The sequence below is a fragment of the Dendrobates tinctorius genome, unplaced genomic scaffold (assembly GCF_039654945.1).
Source record: "Dendrobates tinctorius isolate UK_male_01 unplaced genomic scaffold, ASM3965494v1 ptg000233l, whole genome shotgun sequence".
In the NCBI taxonomy this organism is placed as follows: domain Eukaryota; kingdom Metazoa; phylum Chordata; class Amphibia; order Anura; family Dendrobatidae; genus Dendrobates; species Dendrobates tinctorius.
The window spans coordinates 3,480,661-3,503,251 of NW_027361900.1; the positions used below are offsets into that span (position 1 = coordinate 3,480,661).

Below are 22,591 nucleotides of genomic sequence, written 5' to 3' on the forward strand. Positions count from 1 at the left end.
AGGCCTTTTTCAAAACTTGGGAAAGCTTCATCTCTCTGCTCCCACAGCACATCCAGAGCGATATTAAGACCTGTTTTCAGCCAACAGTCTGGTACCAGGAGCAACTACTACTGGGGGAGACACCTGTCCATTGATGTCTCTGGGTGAACCGCTGCAGAGAGACACTTCGGGGTGTTTGGGGTGTACTTTAGTGTCAGTGGGTCCTGAACTTAAGATTAGACACATGTGCTGGGTGTCTGATGGGTAAACATTATGCTTGTTTTTGACATGCCCCCCGCTTCCTTCTCCCTTTTTTCCCATCCCCGGTTTTTCAGGTTTGTCTTGATCTATTGTTCTGTGTACCGATGCGATCTCTAATGAGGTTTCATTACATATGCCTCAAACATTATCTGCATGGATATATGTAGGAAAGATTTTTTTTCAATAAAAACAAAGTTAAAAAGACACAGCTGGATCCCAATGAAGGAGTAGAACCATCTCAAGGAGGATCACAGGGAAATGGACAGCATGAAACTTACATATGAGTGTCTGAGCAAAGGGTCTGAATACTTATGACCATGTGATAGTTCAGTTTTTCTTTTTTAATACATTAATAAAAATTTCTACATTTCAGTCAAGATGAGGTGCAGAGTGTACATTAATGAGAAAATTATGAAATTTTTTGAAATTGCCAAATGGCTGCAATGAAACAAAGAGTGAAAAATGTAAAGGGGTCTGAATACTTTCCGTACCACTATATATGTAGGGTGTATTTAGGTCATTGAGTGTAAACCGGCAGTGAGTGGGGCCGCCATATCGCAATCTTAGGGTGCCAACCTCGGCGGCAAGGCGGGCTGAGTGATAGGCCGTAATATGGCTAGATAACTTCTCCTCACTGTACCTCTGATATGATAAGCCCCCCTTTTTAAAGTATTAAAATTGTTGTAAGTAGTAGGAGGGTCTCTTTTTAGCTATTTTTTCATCTTCCCACTCTTCCATTATCATGGCTCTTATGTGTTTGTTAGCTGGAAAGACTCTGTTTCTCTGGGTTCACAGCCCCTAAACATTTCATCCTGTATTGAGTGAGCCATTTGTGCTTCCTCAGTTTTCATTGTACTCGTTCTGTATCGTCGGATGAAAAATAATCTTTATTCCTTTCCTCTGGGAGAACCTGAGGCATTTCCTCTCCACCCTCCAGATATTGGTACCGATCATAAGAACCTTCATCTTTCTCTGATGATACTTCCATTTCCCACCTTTCTCTCTTATGATGGGACATGACCTGTACTGTCTGAGGGGGAACTGGACTGGAAACTGTGCTTAGCGCGTCTTCCCTAATTATAGACCTCATGTCAGCCATGAATGAGGTCTGCTCCTTCTTTGGGATCTTTGTAATACATTCAGCACACAGCTGGTTCTTATGTGTCACAAGTAACTTAGCCAAGACACCTAACTACTTTGGCACGAAGGGTAATAAATGGTGATTTTTTCTCCTTGTCGTTAATGTATAGCTTGCCCAAATATGGAGGTGAGATTGACATTTAGCTTGAGAAATGGAAGTGTCAAGTACAACATTATCCATCACAGAACATGTGACACAGAGTTTGTCATTTACTTTGCCACTTGTCCTTGCAAGCTAATATATAGGACTCACGTGTCATGACTCTGGACAGGATGGTTCCGCCTCCATCCTGGTCAGGTCAGGGTTAATTTTAGTCTGCCTCTCTTTGGTTTTGGGGCGGCTATTTAATCTTGGCAGTTCCTGGATTTAGTGTCGGTGATACTTCTGTATACCTTGTTTGTGGTCGCTGACCCAGGTGACTCATCGTAAAGGTATGCCTTTGTCCCCTGACTTTTGCCTCTGTATTCTGCTTTGTACTTCTCTGTCTCTCCTGTTTATCTGATCCCCTTGGCTTGTCTCCGTTTACTCTTTGTCTTGTCGCTAGGTACTGCGCGCTCATCTGGCTTTTGACCCTCGGCTCTCTTTGACCAGGTTTACTGTCTTTGTCCTGTGCTCTGCATGCTCAGTTTCTTTCCCTGCACTCACGTGTGGTGTCTCTTCCCCCTGGTCACGTGATCGCTTAGTGCTGGGTCCTGTGCTTGCTGCCCTAGCCTCAGGTCCTTGTGTGCTGCATGCCTTCTGCCTGCACTCCCCGCGCTCATTCATGTGCCCCCTGATAGCGCTCCCTAGGCAGTGCCTGTGACACCTTAGAAAACCTAGAGACCGAATAAGGTCAGCTTCTTACTGCGCTAAAGCAGTCCGTTCAACGCATAGCGTTGATTGGCTGCGTTAACACTATAGCATAACGCGATCGCGTTATGCTATACCGCTAGTGCAGATGCTTCATATGCGCTAACGGTGACGGAAGCTCAGATGCTGCAGCACGTGTCCGAGGGTCCATCACAGAATAATGGCACATCGCTAGCGCATGCTGATTATGGCATGAGTTGGCGATGCGCCCAATAATGGGGGTTAATGGCAGCGTTAACAGATTGCGTTACACTGTGTTATGCCTCGGTGTAACGCAATACGTTAAACGGATTGCCATAACGCAGTGTGACCCAGCCTAAGTGAACATGTCTTGAGCATCAACAATTCTAAAAAGATTGAAGACATGACTCAAATAAAACCCTTGCCGAGACATTTCAAGACAAAACATAACTGTGATTCCAGCTTACTACGTGTCTCTGGCATCAATAGGGTCCTGGTTACCAAAAGGGGTGGCGAATGGAAAAAGATCTGGTCACTAGGGATGGGCGAACCCAAACTGTAAAGTTCTGGACCCGTACCGAACACATAGTGCTCGGTCACAAAGTTCTGAACATGGGTTTCCATGGGATACCTGTGTTACAGTTGGGGTCCAAAGCCTGTAATAGCATAAAATTAATAATAAATATTATACTTACCTGTCCTGGGTCGCATCCTCCAATCCTGCTGTCTCCTGGCCGCATCTGCTTCTGGGGCCGCGCATTAACTGGGGTGAACCCTGACGTCACCACACGAACGCCACTGACACTGGCTGAAAATTTCCGAGCAGTGGAGTGAATAAGCCGGAAGTTAATGAGCGGCCCCGGAAGTAGATGCAGCCGGGAGACAAGGCGGGAGGACGCGTCACTGGACTAGTAAGTATAATTATAATGTTTATTATTAATTTTATGCTTTTACAGCCCCCCCACCCCATATCTGTAAAGTCCAAGCTCTGGGTTTGGACGCAAGTTCGCGTCATCTCCGGCCCCGAGCTTGAACTTTACAAAAAATCTCGGGCGAACCCAGCGATCCCGATCATCGGGGGGGGGGGGGGGGGGGTTCGCCCATCACTACTGGTCACAATTAGAAACTAAATGGATCTGGCAATTACCTTATATCCCAATGGTGTAAATGAAGTTCTCAGCATCTCCCCTTTCCTATAGGGGGTTTGGTAGAATTTGTTCTCTACACTCTTTTTTAAATAAAACAGTTTTATCTGATTTCCATGTGTCTTATTTGTTTTTCATTTCCCTTTTATTTAAAAGGTTTCCTCATAAAACAACAGTCACAAGATAGCCTATCTGCACTTTACTCTCCTATGGTGAAGATCCTCTAGACATCCGGTGTCACGATATCACCGCTGCCACCAATATGTCACGATCCCACTGCTGACACCGATATGTCACGGACGGGGGAATGCGACGCACTGTCGACACATGGCTATCACAGGCACAGTGGGGGCTTATCTTAGTTAACCCACCACTGGCACCATGTGACAAAAATACAGCAAGCTAGTCTTGCCCTAACAATTTATCGCAGGGGGGTTATTTTGGATGCCCCAACACTGCTAACAACCTTCCAAGAACTGCGGGGATTTATGTATATCCCACTTTCTCAGTTCCACTTTGGAACTTGCAGCTCTCCGGCGCCCCCCTTATTCTCAGGTCAGTCAGGGAACTACACCTAGGATAATTAGTCGCCGGACTGGCTGCTTGTTGTGCACAGGCGATTAGACTGCTGCAGTAAGGGGATTATCAGTGCTCTGGCCTCAGTCACCCAATCAGCATATAAGACCCTTGCGTACTGCCAGCTAGCCCAACCAACCAAACACACCACGCCACCACCAGCCCCTGGTTTCTCTGCTTAAGTTATAGACTTAATAGAGGGGTTCGAAGCCAACCCAATTCGGTAGCATAATTATCTAAAGGCACGTGTTCGTTTCTTAGAGCATGAAGACAGACTGATAATTTTATGATTTATTCCCCAAAGGCGGGCAGTGATTACATAGATAAAAAGTTGTTACAAAGTTGAAACATTAGATATGTACATTGCAAATATAAAATAACAGGGATGAAAAGCAGAAATTAAAACTTACAGTTGCTCAATTATCTTTAGGCAAATCATGTGGCTGGGAGATGGGCAGGCAGCCAGCCAGACATCTCCCAACATCTGGTGGGTCCTTTCAGCATGAAAACTCCAGCTTAACTGACTGGTTTGTTTACTGGCATGCCTTATGGCGTCTGCTGTGTGACATCACAGAAGGGGTTGCTGGAGACGTTTGGCCCCCCTTTCTCTAAGTTACAATCTAACTGTAAAATTTATACTAACTATATCTCGATGAGGCAAGCTCACATAAACACGCAGATGGCATCGTTTTTCCCCATTTATCGAATACAATAAAACAAAACCAAACATGCAGTAGTTAGGACACATTTGGGAGTAATCCATATCTACGTTTATGAGAGTGCTAGAACTTCGCAAGAGCCACCGTAGCGAAGCCGGGTCCGCGCAGATCACAGAAATGTCTGTTTCATTTTTCTGTTGCGACCGGAGCCTGCGCTAGGCTTATTTTAATATCTCTCATTCATAAGCTTGCCCCGTATAGTTTAAACAAAGACTTCCTTTCCTGGCTGTGCAGGGAGGGGGGAAGAGAGAGAGAGACAGCTGCTTGCAACAGGAAATGTCTGGTGTCCTATTACTAATGCAGACACAGAGCTGTAAGTGAGTAAGGGGGGTTTTCAGCTGACAGGTAGATTTTCTCATCAGTAGAGTAGCAATGGGAGATACTAGAATGTTCCGTAAAATCATATCTACTTAGCATTACATCCGGACAGTCAGGAACATTGGATACCATCTGTGTCTACCCACTATTCTAACAATGAACGGTCTCTCCACATTCATTTACTCCTCTATACGGTTATTACTGGGAATGACACTATGATGACTTTTCTTCTGGGAGACACAGATCACATGTGACTGATATTGCAGTGTGAATATAAACTTATATTTTTTCTGTATTTTTCTGACCTTACATTGTGGGTTATGAGGTGTTTTGGGCTTGTTTTTTTGTATCCTTTATTTTTAACTTTCCAGTTGGTTAATTGGGATTCCAATATAAGCCCATATATCCTGGGAAGTGTCAGGTTCTGGGATTTAATTATATTTTTTAATAACAATTTCATTCACGATTATTCACTTAACTTATTGTTCATTACATTTTCTCAAAATAACATATTTCTCTTTTTTTACACATCCTAATACTGATTTATTTATATTTCAAAGAAAACATTTCTATGAGTGTATACACTTCACAACAAACACTTTTCCATATATTTTATTATCCATCACTGTTTCTTAAGCTGCTTTTATCGTTATAACTTTACCATATCACTTTTTATTCTCTTTTCTTATCCGTTGCACTTTCACTGGCCACTTGGTGGTGTCACATTTGGCTCTTTTCACATGCATTGTTTTGTTTCCTGACACCACTCACTGTCACCCCTAGATTGTTTCCTATAGAATTATAGATCCGTGTCCCTCGTGATGTAAAAACTGTATGAAGTATATAGTTTGAAGTCTGGGATCTGCATATATGTGGCTAGTTTTGTTTCGGATAACATGATACATGATTTTAGTTTTTTTTGTCTAGTCTCGCTTGAATATAGATCAATATTAATTAGTCTCCTGATGACGCCTTTGGTGAGGACGATGAAACCCGTAGAAATGAAAGGCTTGGAGAGTGAGTGTGTATACATCACCTCACCCTATATACTGAGATGTGGGGTACATGTTTTTTCTATTAGTCACCTACTGACTAACCTTCAGGGGGTGAATTATGGGTATAGTTTTACATTTGGAATTAATAAGGTTTATATTTATCCTTTTGTCAGCAAACATGAGGAATGACAAGAGACAACCCATTTAAGAAGATTTAATTTTGGTTAAAACTATTCCAACATTATGAACATAAAAAGTCTTCTCCCCTTTGTTATGTCTCTGATGTTTATTAACAGTTGATTTCCAAGTAAAATATTTCCCACATTAAGAAAATAAAAAAGGCTTCTCATCTGTGTGACTGCTCTGATGGCGATGAAGAAGCGCTTTCTGGTTAAAATGTTTCCCACATTCTGAACATGAAAATGGCTTCTCCCCTGTGTGAGTTCTCTGGTGCTTAACAAAATTTGATTTATTGTTAAAGCATTTCCCACATTCTGAACATGAAAAAGGCTTCTCTCCTGTGTGAGTTATTTGGTGGATAACAAAATGTGATTTATGTACAAAACATTTCCCACATTCTGAACATGAATATAGTTTCTCCCCTGTGTGAGTTCTCTGGTGCTTAACACAATGTGATTTATTGTTAAAACATTTCCCACATTCTGAACATGAAAAAGCCTTCTCCCCTGTGTGAGTTCTCTTGTGGGTAACCAATTGTGATTTCTGTGCAAAAGATTTCCCACATTCTGAACAGGAAAAAGGCTTCTCCACTGTGTGAGTTCTCTGGTGCTTAACATAATCTGATTTCTTGTTAAAACATTTCCCACATTCTGAACATGAAAATGTCTTCTTTCCTTTAGGAGCAGTTTGTTTTTTAATGCCTCTTTTGTGACTTTGATTTTCCTTAATAGTCAGTAATGAACAGAAGATGGGACCTGTTTCATAGGATCAGATGACAGATCTTTGCTGTGAATGGATGATGATATATCTGGAGTAATAGCAATCACTTCAGTTGTATCTTGTAGGATCTCAAGATCATCAGATTTAAAAATTGAAGATGTCAGCTGTCCCTCTGATCTCCTGCTACAGTCATCTGCGAAGATAAAAAAAAAAAAAAAAATTTAATAAAATATTAAGTTTTATATTTTTGAACATTTCTACTTAAACTGTACATAAAAATGGCAACCTATGTAAAAAACTTTAATTATTTACCAAGACAATGACAGTTCACAGTCTAATAGAAAACCTTGTTGGATGAACCAGCAGTGTGTGGTGTTCAACTGTTTGTTCATTCTGCCTCCCAAATATCAAATAAAAAGAAACCAATCAATGTTATGTAGGTGAAAATAATACCAATTCTCATCTCACAAAAAACAAGTCCCCACTCAGGTCCATCATCTGTAAACACTATTAGTGGCTCAAAGGCTGTTGAAAAGCAACAAGGTTTCCATAAACCAATCCAGTTATATCCGCTTTCACTTCGGAGTCTTGCAATGTGCGCAAACAACATTTAGGATTAGAGTTGAGCGAAACGGGTCGAAAAATTTCAAAAGTCGCCGACTTTGGGCAAAGTCGGGTTTCATGAAACGAAACCCGACCCTAGGATGAGGTCGGCCACGAGGTCGGCGACTTGCGTGCCAAAGTCGCGTTTCAAAAGTTTGTTTTGCGCTCTTTTTCAGCCAATCAGGATCCACGGACACTGTGGGCAACGTGATGACCTAGGCACGGGTCACCACCATCTTTCAGAAGGGCATGCAAGTGATTGGCTTGCTTTGGTGGGCGTCACAGGGGGTATAAAAGGGCGTGCACGCCGACCGCCATCTTACTTCTGCCGATCTCAGTATAGGGAGAGGTTGCTGCTGATTCTGTAGGGAGAGTGTTAGGCAGGGAAGAAAAAAAAACTGCTTCTGCTGCTAGCGATTGTGCCTGTACAACACACCAGTCACTGTGTGTGCAGTGCAAGGGGAGGCTATATTGTGGTGTATCAGTGGTGTTGGTTGTTGGGCTGCCTTCTAAGGCTTCCTGACAGCTGGCGTTGCTGTTTACCCACTGCTCTGCAAACTGCTTTTTTAAAAGCAATCCCAATTTTTTTTTTTGTCCTGCTGAGGTACTGAGCTGCAAACTGCTTTTTTAAAAGCAATCCCAATTTGTTTTTTTTTGTCCTGCTGAGGTACTGAGCGTGCATTTTTTCACACCATACAGCGGTGTACGCTCCTCACACAGTACCGTGTAACGGCTGTTATCACAGCCACAGTGAAGCTATCTGTGTCACTCTGTGAGAATAAGTCGAGGACATGTTCCGTTCTTACAGACCTGTACTCTAGGGAGATTCCTACTCTGCCCAATTCTACATACACCTTGTAGTTTGTGATACACTAGCCAATTTCTGCCTGTGACATAGCACTCAGATATTCAGTGGGCCTCACACAATCCAAAAGTGTCCAGTGTCTGCAGAAATTCAAAATCTCACTTATCCTCTAGTCACTTTGGTCACAGCTGTGCCATCGAGCCTGTGACATAGCGCTCAGATATTCAGTGGGCCTCACACAATCCAAAAGTGTCCAGTGTCCACAAGTGTCTGCAGAAATTCAAAATCTCACTTATCCTCTAGTCACTTTGGTCACAGCTGTGCCATCGAGCCTGTCACATAGCGCTCAGATATTCAGTGGGCCTCACACAATCCAAAAGTGTCCAGTGTCCACAAGTGTCTGCAGAAATTCAAAATCTCACTTATCCTCTAGTCACTTTGGTCACAGCTGTGCCATCGAGCCTGTGACATAGCGCTCAGATATTCAGTGGGCCTCACACAATCCAAAAGTGTGCAGTGTCCACAAGTGTCTGCAGAAATTCAAAATCTCACTTATCCTCTAGTCACTTTGGTCACAGCTGTGCCATCGAGCCTGTCACATAGCGCTCAGATATTCAGTGGGCCTCACACAATCCAAAAGTGTCCAGTGTCCACAAGTGTCTGCAGAAATTCAAAATCTCACTTATCCTCTAGTCACTTTGGTCACAGCTGTGCCATCGAGCCTGTGACATAGCGCTCAGATATTCAGTGGGCCTCACACAATCCAAAAGTGTCCAGTGTCCACAAGTGTCTGCAGAAATTCAAAATCTCACTTATCCTCTAGTCACTTTGGTCACAGCTGTGCCATCGAGCCTGTGACATAGCACTCAGATATTCAGTGGGCCTCACACAATCCAAAAGTGTCCAGTGTCAACAAGTGTCTGCAGAAATTCAAAATCTCACTTATCCTCTGGTCATTTGGTCACAGCTGTGCCTTCGAGCCTGTCACATAGCGCTCAGATATTCAGTGGGCCTCACACAATCCAAAAGTGTCCAGTGTCCACAAGTGTCTGCAGAAATTCAAAATCTCACTTATCCTCTAGTCACTTTGGTTACAGCTGTGCCATCGAGCCTGTGACATAGCGCTCAGATATTCAGTGGGCCTCACACAATCCAAAAGTGTCCAGTGTCCACAAGTGTCTGCAGAAATTCAAAATCTCACTTATCCTCTAGTCACTTTGGTCACAGCTGTGCCATCGAGCCTGTCACATAGCGCTCAGATATTCAGTGGGCCTCACACAATCCAAAAGTGTCCAGTGTCCACAAGTGTCTGCAGAAATTCAAAATCTCACTTATCCTCTAGTCACTTTGGTCACAGCTGTGCCATCGAGCCTGTCACATAGGGCTCAGATATTCAGTGGGCCTCACACAATCCAAAAGTGTCCAGTGTCCACAAGTGTCTGCAGAAATTCAAAATCTCACTTATCCTCTAGTCACTTTGGTCACAGCTGTGCCATCGAGCCTGTGACATAGCGCTCAGATATTCAGTGGGCCTCACACAATCCAAAAGTGTCCAGTGTCCACAAGTGTCTGCAGAAATTCAAAATCTCACTTATCCTCTAGTCACTTTGGTCACAGCTGTGCCATCGAGCCTGTCACATAGCGCTCAGATATTCAGTGGGCCTCACACAATCCAAAAGTGTCCAGTGTCCACAAGTGTCTGCAGAAATTCAAAATCTCACTTATCCTCTAGTCACTTTGGTCACAGCTGTGCCATCGAGCCTGTCACATAGCGCTCAGATATTCAGTGGGCCTCACACAATCCAAAAGTGTCCAGTGTCCACAAGTGTCTGCAGAAATTCAAAATCTCACTTATTTTCTAGTCACTTTGGTCACAGCTGTGCCATCGAGCCTGTCACATAGCGCTCAGATATTCAGTGGGCCTCACACAATCCAAAAGTGTTCAGTGTCCACAAGTGTCTGCAGAAATTCAAAATCTCACTTATCCTCTAGTCACTTTGGTCACAGCTGTGCCATCGAGCCTGTCACATAGCGCTCAGATATTCAGTGGGCCTCACACAATCCAAAAGTGTCCAGTGTCCACTAGTGTGAGCAGAAATTCAAAATCTCCCCTGTCCTATAGACACCTTGTACCTTGTTTTACATTACTATATAGTTTGTTGGATTTTGTCTACATTTTTACCAAAAATGAGGAAGGCTGGTGGAAGAGGCCGTGGAATTGGGCGGGGGTTGGCAGCTGGTAATGATGGTGTTGGATCTGATGGTAGTGGCAAGAGCAAAATAGGACCAAATGCAGGTGTTGAGCCTGCGTCATTGTCTGGCTCCATAAGGCTTCGAAGGCTTAGTTTTCTAGGAGTTGGCAAACCGCTTTTAAAGCCAGAGCATCAGGAAAAAGTTTTGTCTTACATTGCTGACTCAGCCTCCAGCTCTATCGCCTCCTCTTCTTCAGTTGTAAAAAGTAAAAGCACTGAGTCGTCATTGGAGGCTCATGTTCATGAAACACACCTTTCCTTGTGTCCTTCACCCCAACCAAGATTGAAGGATGACGCAGGCCATACTACTGATTACTCCATGGAGCTGTTTTCACATACCATGCCTGGATTATCAAGTCAAATGGTGAATTACCCAGGCCAAGATGAATCTGACATGGAGTGCACTGATGCACAGCCGCTGATGGATGATTCTGCTGGTACATTCACTCAGAGCACTACATTGTCCTCGCAGTGTACAGAGCCAGATTCTGACCCTGATGAGACTCAGGTGCCCCTTCCCGCACACTATACCACCATACACGGTGACACAGAGGAAGGTGCACATGACATTGAAAAGGAGGTGATAGATGACCCAGTTGTTGACCCAGATTGGCATCCATTGGGGGAAGAGGGTGCTGCTTCCAATAGCTCAGATGAGGAGCATCCACAGCAGACATCGACATCGCAACAGCTGTTATCTGGCAGGCCCGGAGCACTCCAAAGACAGGTTCCAAAAATCAAGAGTTGCTGGACAGCTTGTCCAGAGGGTCAAAAGATCACAGCGTGCTAGGCCGCAAAATGTCTGCCAAAGTAGGAAGAGTGCAGTGTGGCACTTTTTTGAACAAAATCCTCATGATCAGGCCAAGGTTATCTGTAAGAAGTGCGCAAAGACCTTTAGCCGAGGGAAAAATCTGAAAAATTTGAATACCAGTTGCATGCTTAGACATTTAACCAGCATGCACTTGCAAGCGTGGACACAACACCAAACCTCAAGTGCCACATGTGCAACTGATCACAACGAAGGTAGTCAGCAACGCTACATTGTTTCCCCCACTGTAAGCCCACCGGTTAGCACAGCAGCAAATGTTGAGGTGTCGTTGCAAGGCCACAGCAGTCAGGGAATCCCACTGTTATATCAACGAAAGACTGATTCTAGGCCATCAGAAAGAACACCAACTCCATCACCATCATCAACCCTCTCTCAGTCCGCCCTGTCCACCGCTACTTCCACCATATGCAGCTCTCAAGTCCAGCTCACCCTCCCAGACACTATGAATAGGTCAAGAAAGTACTCAGTCTCTCATCCACGTACACTGGGTTTGAACGCCCACATTGCCAAACTAATCTCGTTTGAGATGATGCCCTTTCGGTTGGTGGAAAGCGCAGCTTTCCGCGAACTCATGGCCTATGCAGTACCACGCTATGACCTACCCAGTCGCCACTTCTTCTCTCGCAAAGCCATCCCAGCCCTCCACCATCATGTGAAAGACCGCATTGTCCATGCACTCAAGCAGTCAGTGAGCGGAAAGGTGCACCTCACAACTGATGCATGGTCCAGTCGGCATGGCCAGGGCCGTTACGTGTCCATCACTGCGCACTGGGTTAATGTGGTGGATGCAGGGTCCACAGGGGACAGCGGTGGTGGGACAGTGCTGCCTAGCCCACGGTATAGGAAACAGTTGGCTGTAGGCGTTCGACCCTCCTCCTCCAGAAGCGAAAACTCGTCCAGAGCGCAGTCGTACGAGCACTCCATCTGCCACTGTTGCACACGAGGTGTCCCCCTATCGAGCAGCTAGTGGAAAGCGTCAGCAGGCTGTGTTGCAGATGATGTGTTTGGGCGACAGACACACCGCCGAGGTGCTGGCCGAGTACTTTCAGCGACAAACTGAGTCATGGCTGGGCAGTGTACATCTTGAGGCAGGCAAGGTAGTTAGTGATAACGGCCGTAATTTTGTGGCAGCCATAGCCCTTTCAAAACTCAGCCACATACCTTGCTTGGCTCACACCTTGAACCTGGTGGTGCAGTGCTTCCTCAAAAATTATCCGGAGTTAACAGCCCTGCTCCAGAAGGTGCGAAGACTGTGCGCGCACATCCGCCGGTCGCCTGTACACTCCGTTCGTATGCAGAAGCTGCAGCGATTGCTCCACCTTCCCAACCACCGCCTCATTATCGACATTGCAACAAGGTGGAACTCCACCCTGCACATGGTGGAGCGGCTGTGCGAGCAGAGGCAGGCCATAATGCATTTGTGGGAGGATACACGGCCAGGCACTTTGAGAGCAGACATGGAGTTGACAGGTGTGCAGTGGTCGAAGCTGAAAGACCTCTGTAAAGTCCTTCAGTGTTTTGAGGAATGCACACGGCTGGTAAGCGCAGACGACGCCATCCTAAGCATGAGCATCCCACTTATGCGTCTGCTCATGCAAACTTTGACGCACCTTAAGGAGCAGGCTTCTGCAGCCAATGTTGATGAGGAGGAAGAGGAGGAGGGAATCCTTGATGACATTCAGCCATTGTCTGCTCAGGGACCTCTCCTGGACGAGGTGGAGGAAGAAGAGGAGGAGGATGATGGGGATGATTACTTAGGGGAGGAGGATGCATCTCGTGGGGCAAGTGAAAATGTTGGCGTGGCAAGGTCTGGTACAGGGTTTGTGCATGACTGGAGGGATGTGGATTTGCCAGAAAGTGCTCCTCCAACCAGCACTCGCAGTGCATCATTGACACCGGGAACATTGGCCCACATGTCAGATTATGCCTTGCAGATCCTAAAAAGGGACCCCCGCATTGCCAAAATGATGAACGATGACGACTACTGGTTGGCCAGCATCCTGGATCCACGCTATAAAGGCAAATTACAAAACATCATGCCACAGGAGAACCTTGACCTAATATTGGCTAATAAACAAGCAACTCTGGTAAATCGGTTGCTTGAGGCATTCCCAGCACACAGCAGCGGTGATGGTTCTCACACGAGCCGTACGGGCCGGGGTCAGCTTGGCAGAGGTGTTCGTGGTGCACACAGCAGAAGTGGCGTTGGAGACAGGGGTTTCATGACAATGTTGTGGACTGATTTTTCAAGTACCGCTCACACAACTGGTAATACTGCATCGATGGAAAGTGACAGGAGACAGCAGTTGTCAACTATGGTTACAAACTACTTTTCCTCCCATATCGATGTTCTCCCACACAGGTCATTCCCCTTTGACTATTGGGCTGCTAAACTGGACACCTGGCCTGAATTGGCACAATATGCCTTACAGGAGCTCGCTTGCCCAGCTGCAAGTGTGCTATCGGAAAGAGTCTTCAGTGCAGCTGGATCAATCCTGACAGAAAAAAGGACCCGTCTGTCAACCCAAAATGTGGATGATCTAACCTTCATTAAAATGAACCACGCATGGGTTTCCAAGGATTTTGTCCCACCTTCCCCTGATGACACATAGGGTGACAGAAAAATGGCTTGCTTTGGTCCACCTATTCCTGGGTCTTGACCTATTTCACCTTTTGCATCAGCTGAATGTCCAACATCAACATATGCCACTTTCTAAAACTCCCTAACTGTGCTGCCTCCCCCCCCATGGCCGGGGTCACCACCTAGCGCACGACACCGTGCGAGTGCCGTTGCCCTGGACAGGTGGGTAGGCCGAATCTTGGGCGCGGGCACTGGCACAGGGTCCCTCATAGTGCAATCAAGTGTCTCTGACGGTGGTGGTGCACACCCGCCGTCAGACACACCGCCGTACTATGAGGGGCCCAGTGCCAGTACCGACGCCCACGAGTGGGCCCCCCTTGCTTGGGCGGGGCCCCAGCATTTGCAATCTTTACCTCTCCCTGCTCCTCCGCTGTGTAGTCTGGGCCGTCAAATCCATACTGGGCCTGACACCGTTTGAGCCTGCCTCCTGATGTATAGACATATATTTTGAATGTGTACGCTATCCATACATGTTATCTGGGGATACGGTACCCTTTCTCACCTTTGTGCAATCACGTGCAATCCATACTGGGCCTAACACCGTCTGAGCCTGCCTCATGATGTATAGACATATATTTTGAATGTGTACGCTATCCATACATGTTATCTGGGTATACGGTACCCTTTCTCACCTTTGTGCAATCAAGTGCAATCCATACTGGGCCTAACACCGTCTGAGCCTGCCTCCTAATGTATAGACATATATTTTGAATGTGTATGCTATCCATACATGTTATCTGGGGATACGGTACCCTTTCTCACCTTTGTGCAATCCATACTGGGCCTAACACCGTCTGAGCCTGCCTCATGATGTATAGACATATATTTTGAATGTGTACGCTATCCATACATGTTATCTGAGGATACGGTACCCTTTCTAACCTTTGTGCAATCACGTGCAATCCATACTGGGCCTAACACCGTCTGAGCCTGCCTCCTGATGTATAGACATATATTTTGAATGTGTACGCTATCCATATATGTTATCTGGGGATACGGTACCCTTTCTCACCTTTGTGCAATCACGTGCAATCCATACTGGGCCTAACACCGTCTGAGCCTGCCTCCTGATGTATAGACATATATTTTGAATGTGTACGCTATCCATACATGTTATCTGAGGATACGGAACCCTTTCTCACCTTTGTGCAATCACGTGCAATCCATACTGGGCCTGACACCGTCTGAGCCTGCCTCCTGATGTATAGACATATATTTTGAATGTGTATGCTATCCATACATGTTATCTGGGGATACGGTACCCTTTCTCACCTTTGTGCAATCACGTGCAATCCATACTGGGCCTAACACCGTCTGAGCCTGCCTCCTGATGTATAGACATATATTTTGAATGTGTACGCTATCCATACATGTTATCTGGGGATACGGTACCCTTTCTCACCTTTGTGCAATCACGTGCAATCCATACTGGGCCTAACACCGTCTGAGCCTGCCTCCTGATGTATATACATATATTTTGAATGTTTATAATAGCAACGGTACAGAGCCACATCCTAAATATATTATATATCATTCCTCATAGGTGTCACTCTGTTTGGAAAAAATAGAATCAATCGCTGATGTATACACCAAGAATTGTGGAAACCACAGTAAAAATTGCGACCATAGATCCATTATAATAAAATTACTTCTCTTTATTGAATTATAAATAGGACAGGACAAAAAATGGGGAACTGTGCAAGGAACAAACAAAAAGTGCAATAGTATAAGTGCTCATACAAGCAGAATCCGCCCCAGTCAGCCTGAACCATCATATACCAAGATAGATGCATATATTTCCTGTGTTAATGTTCCATATGAGGAGCATTATATATTTTGCATAAAGAGGGAAACACTGCCCATCAACTATCACACAGGATAAATCTGTGCACTATCACAACAGAAGGTAACTAGAGGGGTTAACAAATAAACAATACTACCCTCGGGCCATGTAAACCATGTCTTACATCTGTGGAAAGACGGAGGATGGTGCAGCAAACAATGCCCGAATTGCACCGGCAGGCAATTACCCGCCCTAAGAAAATAAGGACCCAAACCGTTACCTTAATGAGGCTCAAGGATGACCGGGCGGACCGCTCGTACCCCGACGCGCGTTTCGGAGCGATAAGCTCCTTCCTCAGGGGGCATAAATGTCAGCCACAAAGGCATCTTTATTTAAATGGGCCTGCCGGAAGTACCGCAGCACGCGCCGTCCATCCCTCCCCCCTGCGGACACATCCCCCACCGGTGACGAGGCCGGAAGCACGTGGGCCCACGTGATCCGGCACCCGACGTCGGCAGGATACGTCGGGTATACAAAATTTATTTAGAATACCCCGCACCTGACCAGACCGGGCATTAAAACTCGTGATAAACCTAACTATATCAGGTTTCATAGACTCATCCTTCTTTTTGTATAGAAGGGCATCCCTATTGTTATGTTTGGCACGTATATAGGCCCTTTTTATTGATCGGTTACTATATCCCCTATCTACAAAACGGCCCCTCATGTCCTTAGCCTGAATTTCAAATTCTTCCTCTGTGGAACATAAACGTCTAAGACGTAAAAATTGACCTATCGGTACAGCACGTACCATGTGTCTCGGATGTGAGGAGGATGCGTGTAGGAGCATATTTGTGGCCGTTGGTTTCCTAAAGATCGTGGTCTTCTTCCCCTCCTTCCTCCTTCTGTCTCCCCCTCCTTAATAATCATGGTTCTTATTAAGGTTACCATAATAACCGAGGATTGGATCTCAGTATGTTGAATGACCTTATATATAATGATTTTATAATGTCATGTTGTTTTTTCTTTGTTTGTTTTTTTCTCCGCTCACATGGTTTTGCATTGGTGTATTGTAGTGGGTAGAATCCATTTATCAGCCCTCTTGCAATATGGCCGCCGGAGCTTCAATTATACTGCGCATGCGCGCACTCTCCACCCCTGGTGTGACGTATCCTGCCGACGTCGGGTGCCGGATCACGTGGGCCCACGTGCTTCCGGCCTCGTCACCGGTGGGGGATGTGTCCGCAGGGGGGAGGGATGGACGGCGCGTGCTGCGGTACTTCCGGCAGGCCCATTTAAATAAAGATGCCTTTGTGGCTGACATTTATGCCCCCTGAGGAAGGAGCTTATCGCTCCGAAACGCGCGTCGGGGTACGAGCGGTCCGCCCGGTCATCCTTGAGCCTCATTAAGGTAACGGTTTGGGTCCTTATTTTCTTAGGGCGGGTAATTGCCTGCCGGTGCAATTCGGGCATTGTTTGCTGCACCATCCTCCGTCTTTCCACAGATGTAAGACATGGTTTACATGGCCCGAGGGTAGTATTGTTTATTTGTTAACCCCTCTAGTTACCTTCTGTTGTGATAGTGCACAGATTTATCCTGTGTGATAGTTGATGGGCAGTGTTTCCCTCTTTATGCAAGATATATAATGCTCCTCATATGGAACATTAACACAGGAAATATATGCATCTATCTTGGTATATGATGGTTCAGGCTGACTGGGGCGGATTCTGCTTGTATGAGCACTTATACTATTGCACTTTTTGTTTGTTCCTTGCACAGTTCCCCATTTTTTGTCCTGTCCTATTTATAATTCAATAAAGAGAAGTAATTTTATTATAATGGATCTATGGTCGCAATTTTTACTGTGGTTTCCACAATTCTTGGTATATATTTTGAATGTGTACGCTATCCATACATGTTATCTGGGGATACGGTACCCTTTCTCACCTTTGTGCAATCACGTGCAATCCATACTGGGCCTAACACCGTCTGAGCCTGCCTCCTGATGTATAGACATATATTTTGAATGTGTACGCTATCCATACATGTTATCCGGGGATATGGTACCCTTTCTAACCTTTGTGCAATCACATGCAATCCATACTGGGCGTGAGAACGGCTGGCGAGCTGTTAAGCAAGCTACAGCACCTGTGGTTTGCACACGTAAGTTTTTCATTTTTTCAGGAATGACGGTTAGGCCTAATTCCGGAACTGCAGTTGACCTGCACTTACTGGGAAATCATTGTTCGCGGGTAATAATTGTAATCACAGATCCCCATCACTAACGTTGTTCAGCGGGTTATCTGCACCTGTAAGCGACAAACGCTGGCCTTTTCAGTGTAGCGCACATGCAGCCACGGACATGTAAGGGCATGACACACCAGTTATTGGCCAATCTCATGTGCCAGAGCCTCACGTGTCCCTCTAGTAAGCCGGACTTGGACCGCGGGGCATGACGGAGTCTCGTTCGTTAACGGAATTAAGCTTGCAATGTGTGCATCTGTTCTGTAGCTGGCATGGTTTAGGTTTCCCAGGTGGAGTCGAATTTAACTGTAGGCTCCACTCCTGGTGGTGCCCTTCTGGACATTCCTTTAAGGTTCAGCTTTGCAACCATACTGCCCACGTAAAACAAACACTTTGCCTTCATGAACGCTGTTTGGAGGGTCATGACTCGTGGGAATAACGCCGCCCAATCAGTTAACCTGCTAGAGAGATCGTTCGTTGCTCCCAAGCATGACATCACACTCCCTAGGAAGAAGGTAATGCCACTGTGGCGACCGTACTCCTGGGGGCGACACAAGTGCACTGATGCCCAGCCACTGCTCGATGAATCTGCTGGTACATTGACCCAGACCACTACATTCCCCTCGCACGCTACACGGCCTGAATCTGACCCTGATGAAACTCAGGTTACCCTTCCCATATACAGTTCCATCTTACACGGTGACAAAGAGGAAGCTGAAGATGAAAGTGCAGGTTCGGCCCACCCGCCATCAGACACACCACCGTACTATCAGGGGCTCTGTGCCAGTGCCGTCGCCAACGAGTGGGCCCCCCCTGCTTGCTCAGGATCACAGCACTTGCAAAGTTGAAATACTGTGCAGTGAGATGGAAGATGGGGATGACGAGGAGTCCAGACAAGTACAGGGATTCCCTAGCGAGGAGACTTATTTGATTGTTTTCAATGTTGGGACAGCAATTTTTGGGGAGCACTATACTCTGGAGAATGATAGATGGGGCCCACCATACACTGGAACATTCCAAAGGTGGACATCAGACACTGGAGCAGCATTTACAGGGCCCATTATACACTAGAGCATTAGAAATGGGGCCCATTATGTTTGGAGCATTATTTGGGCCCATAAGACAGTGGAGCTTCATCCATGGGGACCAACATATACTGTAGCATTATGTGGAGCTCATCATATACTGTTTCAAACATTATATGGGACCAATGATTCTGTATGGAGAAATAGATGGGCCTCGTCATGAGATGTAAAAAGTGAAGTATTTTTCATTGTACTATATACCGCTATTTCTCTGCCGTATCGGAGCATGATGAGTTGTGGTATGTGTTAAAGGGGCGCTCTTTTGCCCAGGGCACATTAAAACCTGGAGCCAGCCCTCCCCCCCCACAGTTTGTAGCCAAATAACCCCCATTTTTCAGTGCATAACTTGTATTATGAAGTTAATTAAGGTTGACAAGCTTAAGTAAGAAGAATTGATGCTTTTGGCATTCAAATGGGCACTGTTGGTGTGTTTCCTGTACTCCTCTCACTGCCGACTTTTATTCCCCATTGACTTACATTGGGTTTCGTGTTTCGGGACGACCCCGACTTTTCCCTATCATCGGACGATCTTGCTCGACCCGACTTTTGGAAAAGTCGGGTTTCACGAAACGAAACGCGACCCTAAAAAACCAAAAGTCGCTCACCTCTATTTAGGATCCCTGTATTTAGTAATATTATAGTGAGAAGAATCCACTTAATTTGCGGTGTGTGTCTCCTGGAGCACAATCTGGGCACTATGTGGTGGGTAATAAAATGGAAAATGTGTAATTTTCACTCTCCAACATCCACTGCGTGTTAATTTGCAGAAAGTGGCTGTGGAGTCAAAATATTCACTCCTCCTAAGGATTATAACCCTCAGTGAATTAATTTATAAAATAGAATCACTTTATGGGGATTTCGATTGTTCTGGTTTTCTGTCATTTAGTTATGTTAGGTCTAGTGTTGAGCATTCCGATACTGCAAATATCGGGTATCGGCTGATATTCGCTTTATCGGAGTTCCGATATTTTTACACTATCGAATACCGGAATCGGAAGTTCCCATAATACATGAGCCAGTTGTGTTAGCCATGTTAACTAATGGCATGGCTGTGATTGACTGCTGAAATGATGTCATCATGATGCGCGGTTTGTGCGGGCCTGCCGGGGGTCTGTGCGGGCCTGCCGGGGGTTGTGTGTGTGTGCAGGCATCATCCGATGGGACTGCAAGTCCCATCGGGCTATGCCTGCTACAATGACAGTGATTGACACATTAGCCAATGATGAGACAGTAGTAGTCCCATCATCCGGCTAATGTGTTGAATGTAAAAAAAAAAAAAAACTATACATACTACATACATACAACATGCATACATACTACATTCATACATACTATATATACTACATTCATACAACATACATACTTACTACATATATACTACATTCATACAACATACATACATACTACATATATACACAACATTCATACAACATACATACTACATTCATACAACATACTACATATATACTACATTCATACATACTACATATATACACACAACATTCATACAACATACATACATACTACATTCATACAACATACATACTACATATATACTACATTCATACAACCATACATACTACATTCATACAACATACATACTACATAATACATACTTACTACATATATACTTCATTCATACAACATACCATACATATAGACATACAGTACATATAACATAGAGTACATACTCACCATCACTTGTCACTTTGATCCCCGAAGCCAGTGTCATCTGTAAAAAATATTAAAATAACAAACAACCAATATACTCTGTGATCCGCAGAAATCCACTAGTGTCCCACGACGATCTCCTGCAGTGCATCACTGAGAGGTTACTATAGTTCACTAGTCTCACTTTATGGCAAAAGCTGCGTGGGAACTTTCTCACACAGCAATGCCAAAAGTGAGACTAGGGACTATTTTTTTTACAGTGGCGGAGGAATGCCTACCTCCCGTCATTGTATTCCTGGAGCCCCTAGAGGGCAGTCGCATCAGCTGATGCTGCTGCTCTCCACGGGAGATCGTCGTGGGACACTCGTGGATTTCTGCGGACCAGGGAGTATATTGGTTGTTTGTTATTTTAATATTTTTTATAGATGACACTGGCTTCGGGGATCAAAGTGACAAGTGATGGTGAGTATGTACTCTGTTATACAGTTCACTGCGCACGGTAGACACAGGAACACTCAGGTCTTTGGAGATGGACTTGTAGCCTTGAGATCGCTCATGCTTCCTCACAATTTGGTTTCTCAAGTCCTCAGACAGTTCTTTGGTCTTCTTTCTTTTCTCCATGCTCAATGTACACACAAGGACACAGGACAGAGGTTGAGTCAACTTTAATCCATGTCAACTGGCTGCAAGTGTGATTTAGTTATTGCCAACACCTGTTAGGTGCCACAGGTAAGTTACAGGTGCTGTTAATTACACAAATTAGAGAAGCATCACATGATTTTTCGAACAGTGCCAATACTTTTGTCCACCCTCTTTTTTATGTTTGGTGTGGAATTATATCCAATTTGGCTTTAGGACAATTCTTTTTGTGTTTTTTCATTTAAGACAAATTAAATGAAGATAATAATATCAAAGAATTTGTGTTTGCAATCATTTTCAGGAAGAAACTGAGTATTATCTGACAGAATTGCAGGGGTGTCAATACTTTTGGCCACAACTGTATGTACTGTATGTCTATGTGAATGTATTGTATGAATGTATTGTATGTAGTATGTATGTTGTATGTATGTAGCATGTTGTATGAATGTAGTATATATGTAGTATGTATGCTTTTTTTTTTTTTTTTACATTCAACACATTAGCCGGATGATGGGACTACTACTGTCCCATCATTGGCTAATGTGTCAATCACTATCATTGTAGCAGGCATCACCCGATGGGACTTGTAGTCCCATCGGACGATGCCTGCACACACACACAACCGACAGGCCCACACACACAACCTACAGGCCCGCACAGACCCCCGGCCGGCCCGTACAGACCCCCGGCAGGCCTGCACAGACCCCCGGCAGGCCCGTACAGACCCCCTACAGGCCCACACAGACCCCCGGCAGGCCCGCACAGACCTCCGGCAGGCCCGCACAGACCCCGCCTGCACACACACACACACGCACAGCCTCCGCCCACACTCTTCCCCCCTCCCGAACTGGATGTGCAAGGAAAGAAAGGGTTTATTTTCATTCCGATATTTGTGCCCCATTGACTTGCATGGGTTTCCGGTATCTGAATCGGCAATACCCGATATTTTTGGGGTATCGGTACGATCCAATCCGATCCTATATTTCCCGATATCGGAAGGTATCGCTCAACACTAGTTAGGGCTTCTGCATATGGTGTGTCCAATCTCATCTGGGATCTGTTCCTGCTGTCCAGCTGGAGTAATCTGCTCCCTACTTCAGCCAATTGGAAAGTACCACACCTTACTAAAGCGCAAAGCACATGGCCGGAATCTGCCAGATACAGCGCTGTTCTCCTCTGGTTGAGTCCTCTGTG

General features: G+C 45.3%; 1 protein-coding gene across 1 annotated transcript in view; it reads right to left on the reverse strand.

The window, feature by feature from the left end:
* Positions 1 to 6,142: 6,142 nt before the first annotated feature.
* Positions 6,143 to 22,591, reverse strand: part of LOC141060211 (uncharacterized) — a 105,005-nt gene continuing 88,556 nt past the window's right edge. The window contains exon 7 of the mRNA XM_073556452.1: positions 6,143 to 7,037. Coding sequence (XP_073412553.1) covers positions 6,856 to 7,037 — 182 coding nt within the window. The 3' untranslated portion in view covers positions 6,143 to 6,855. The remainder of the gene's footprint in view (positions 7,038 to 22,591) is intronic.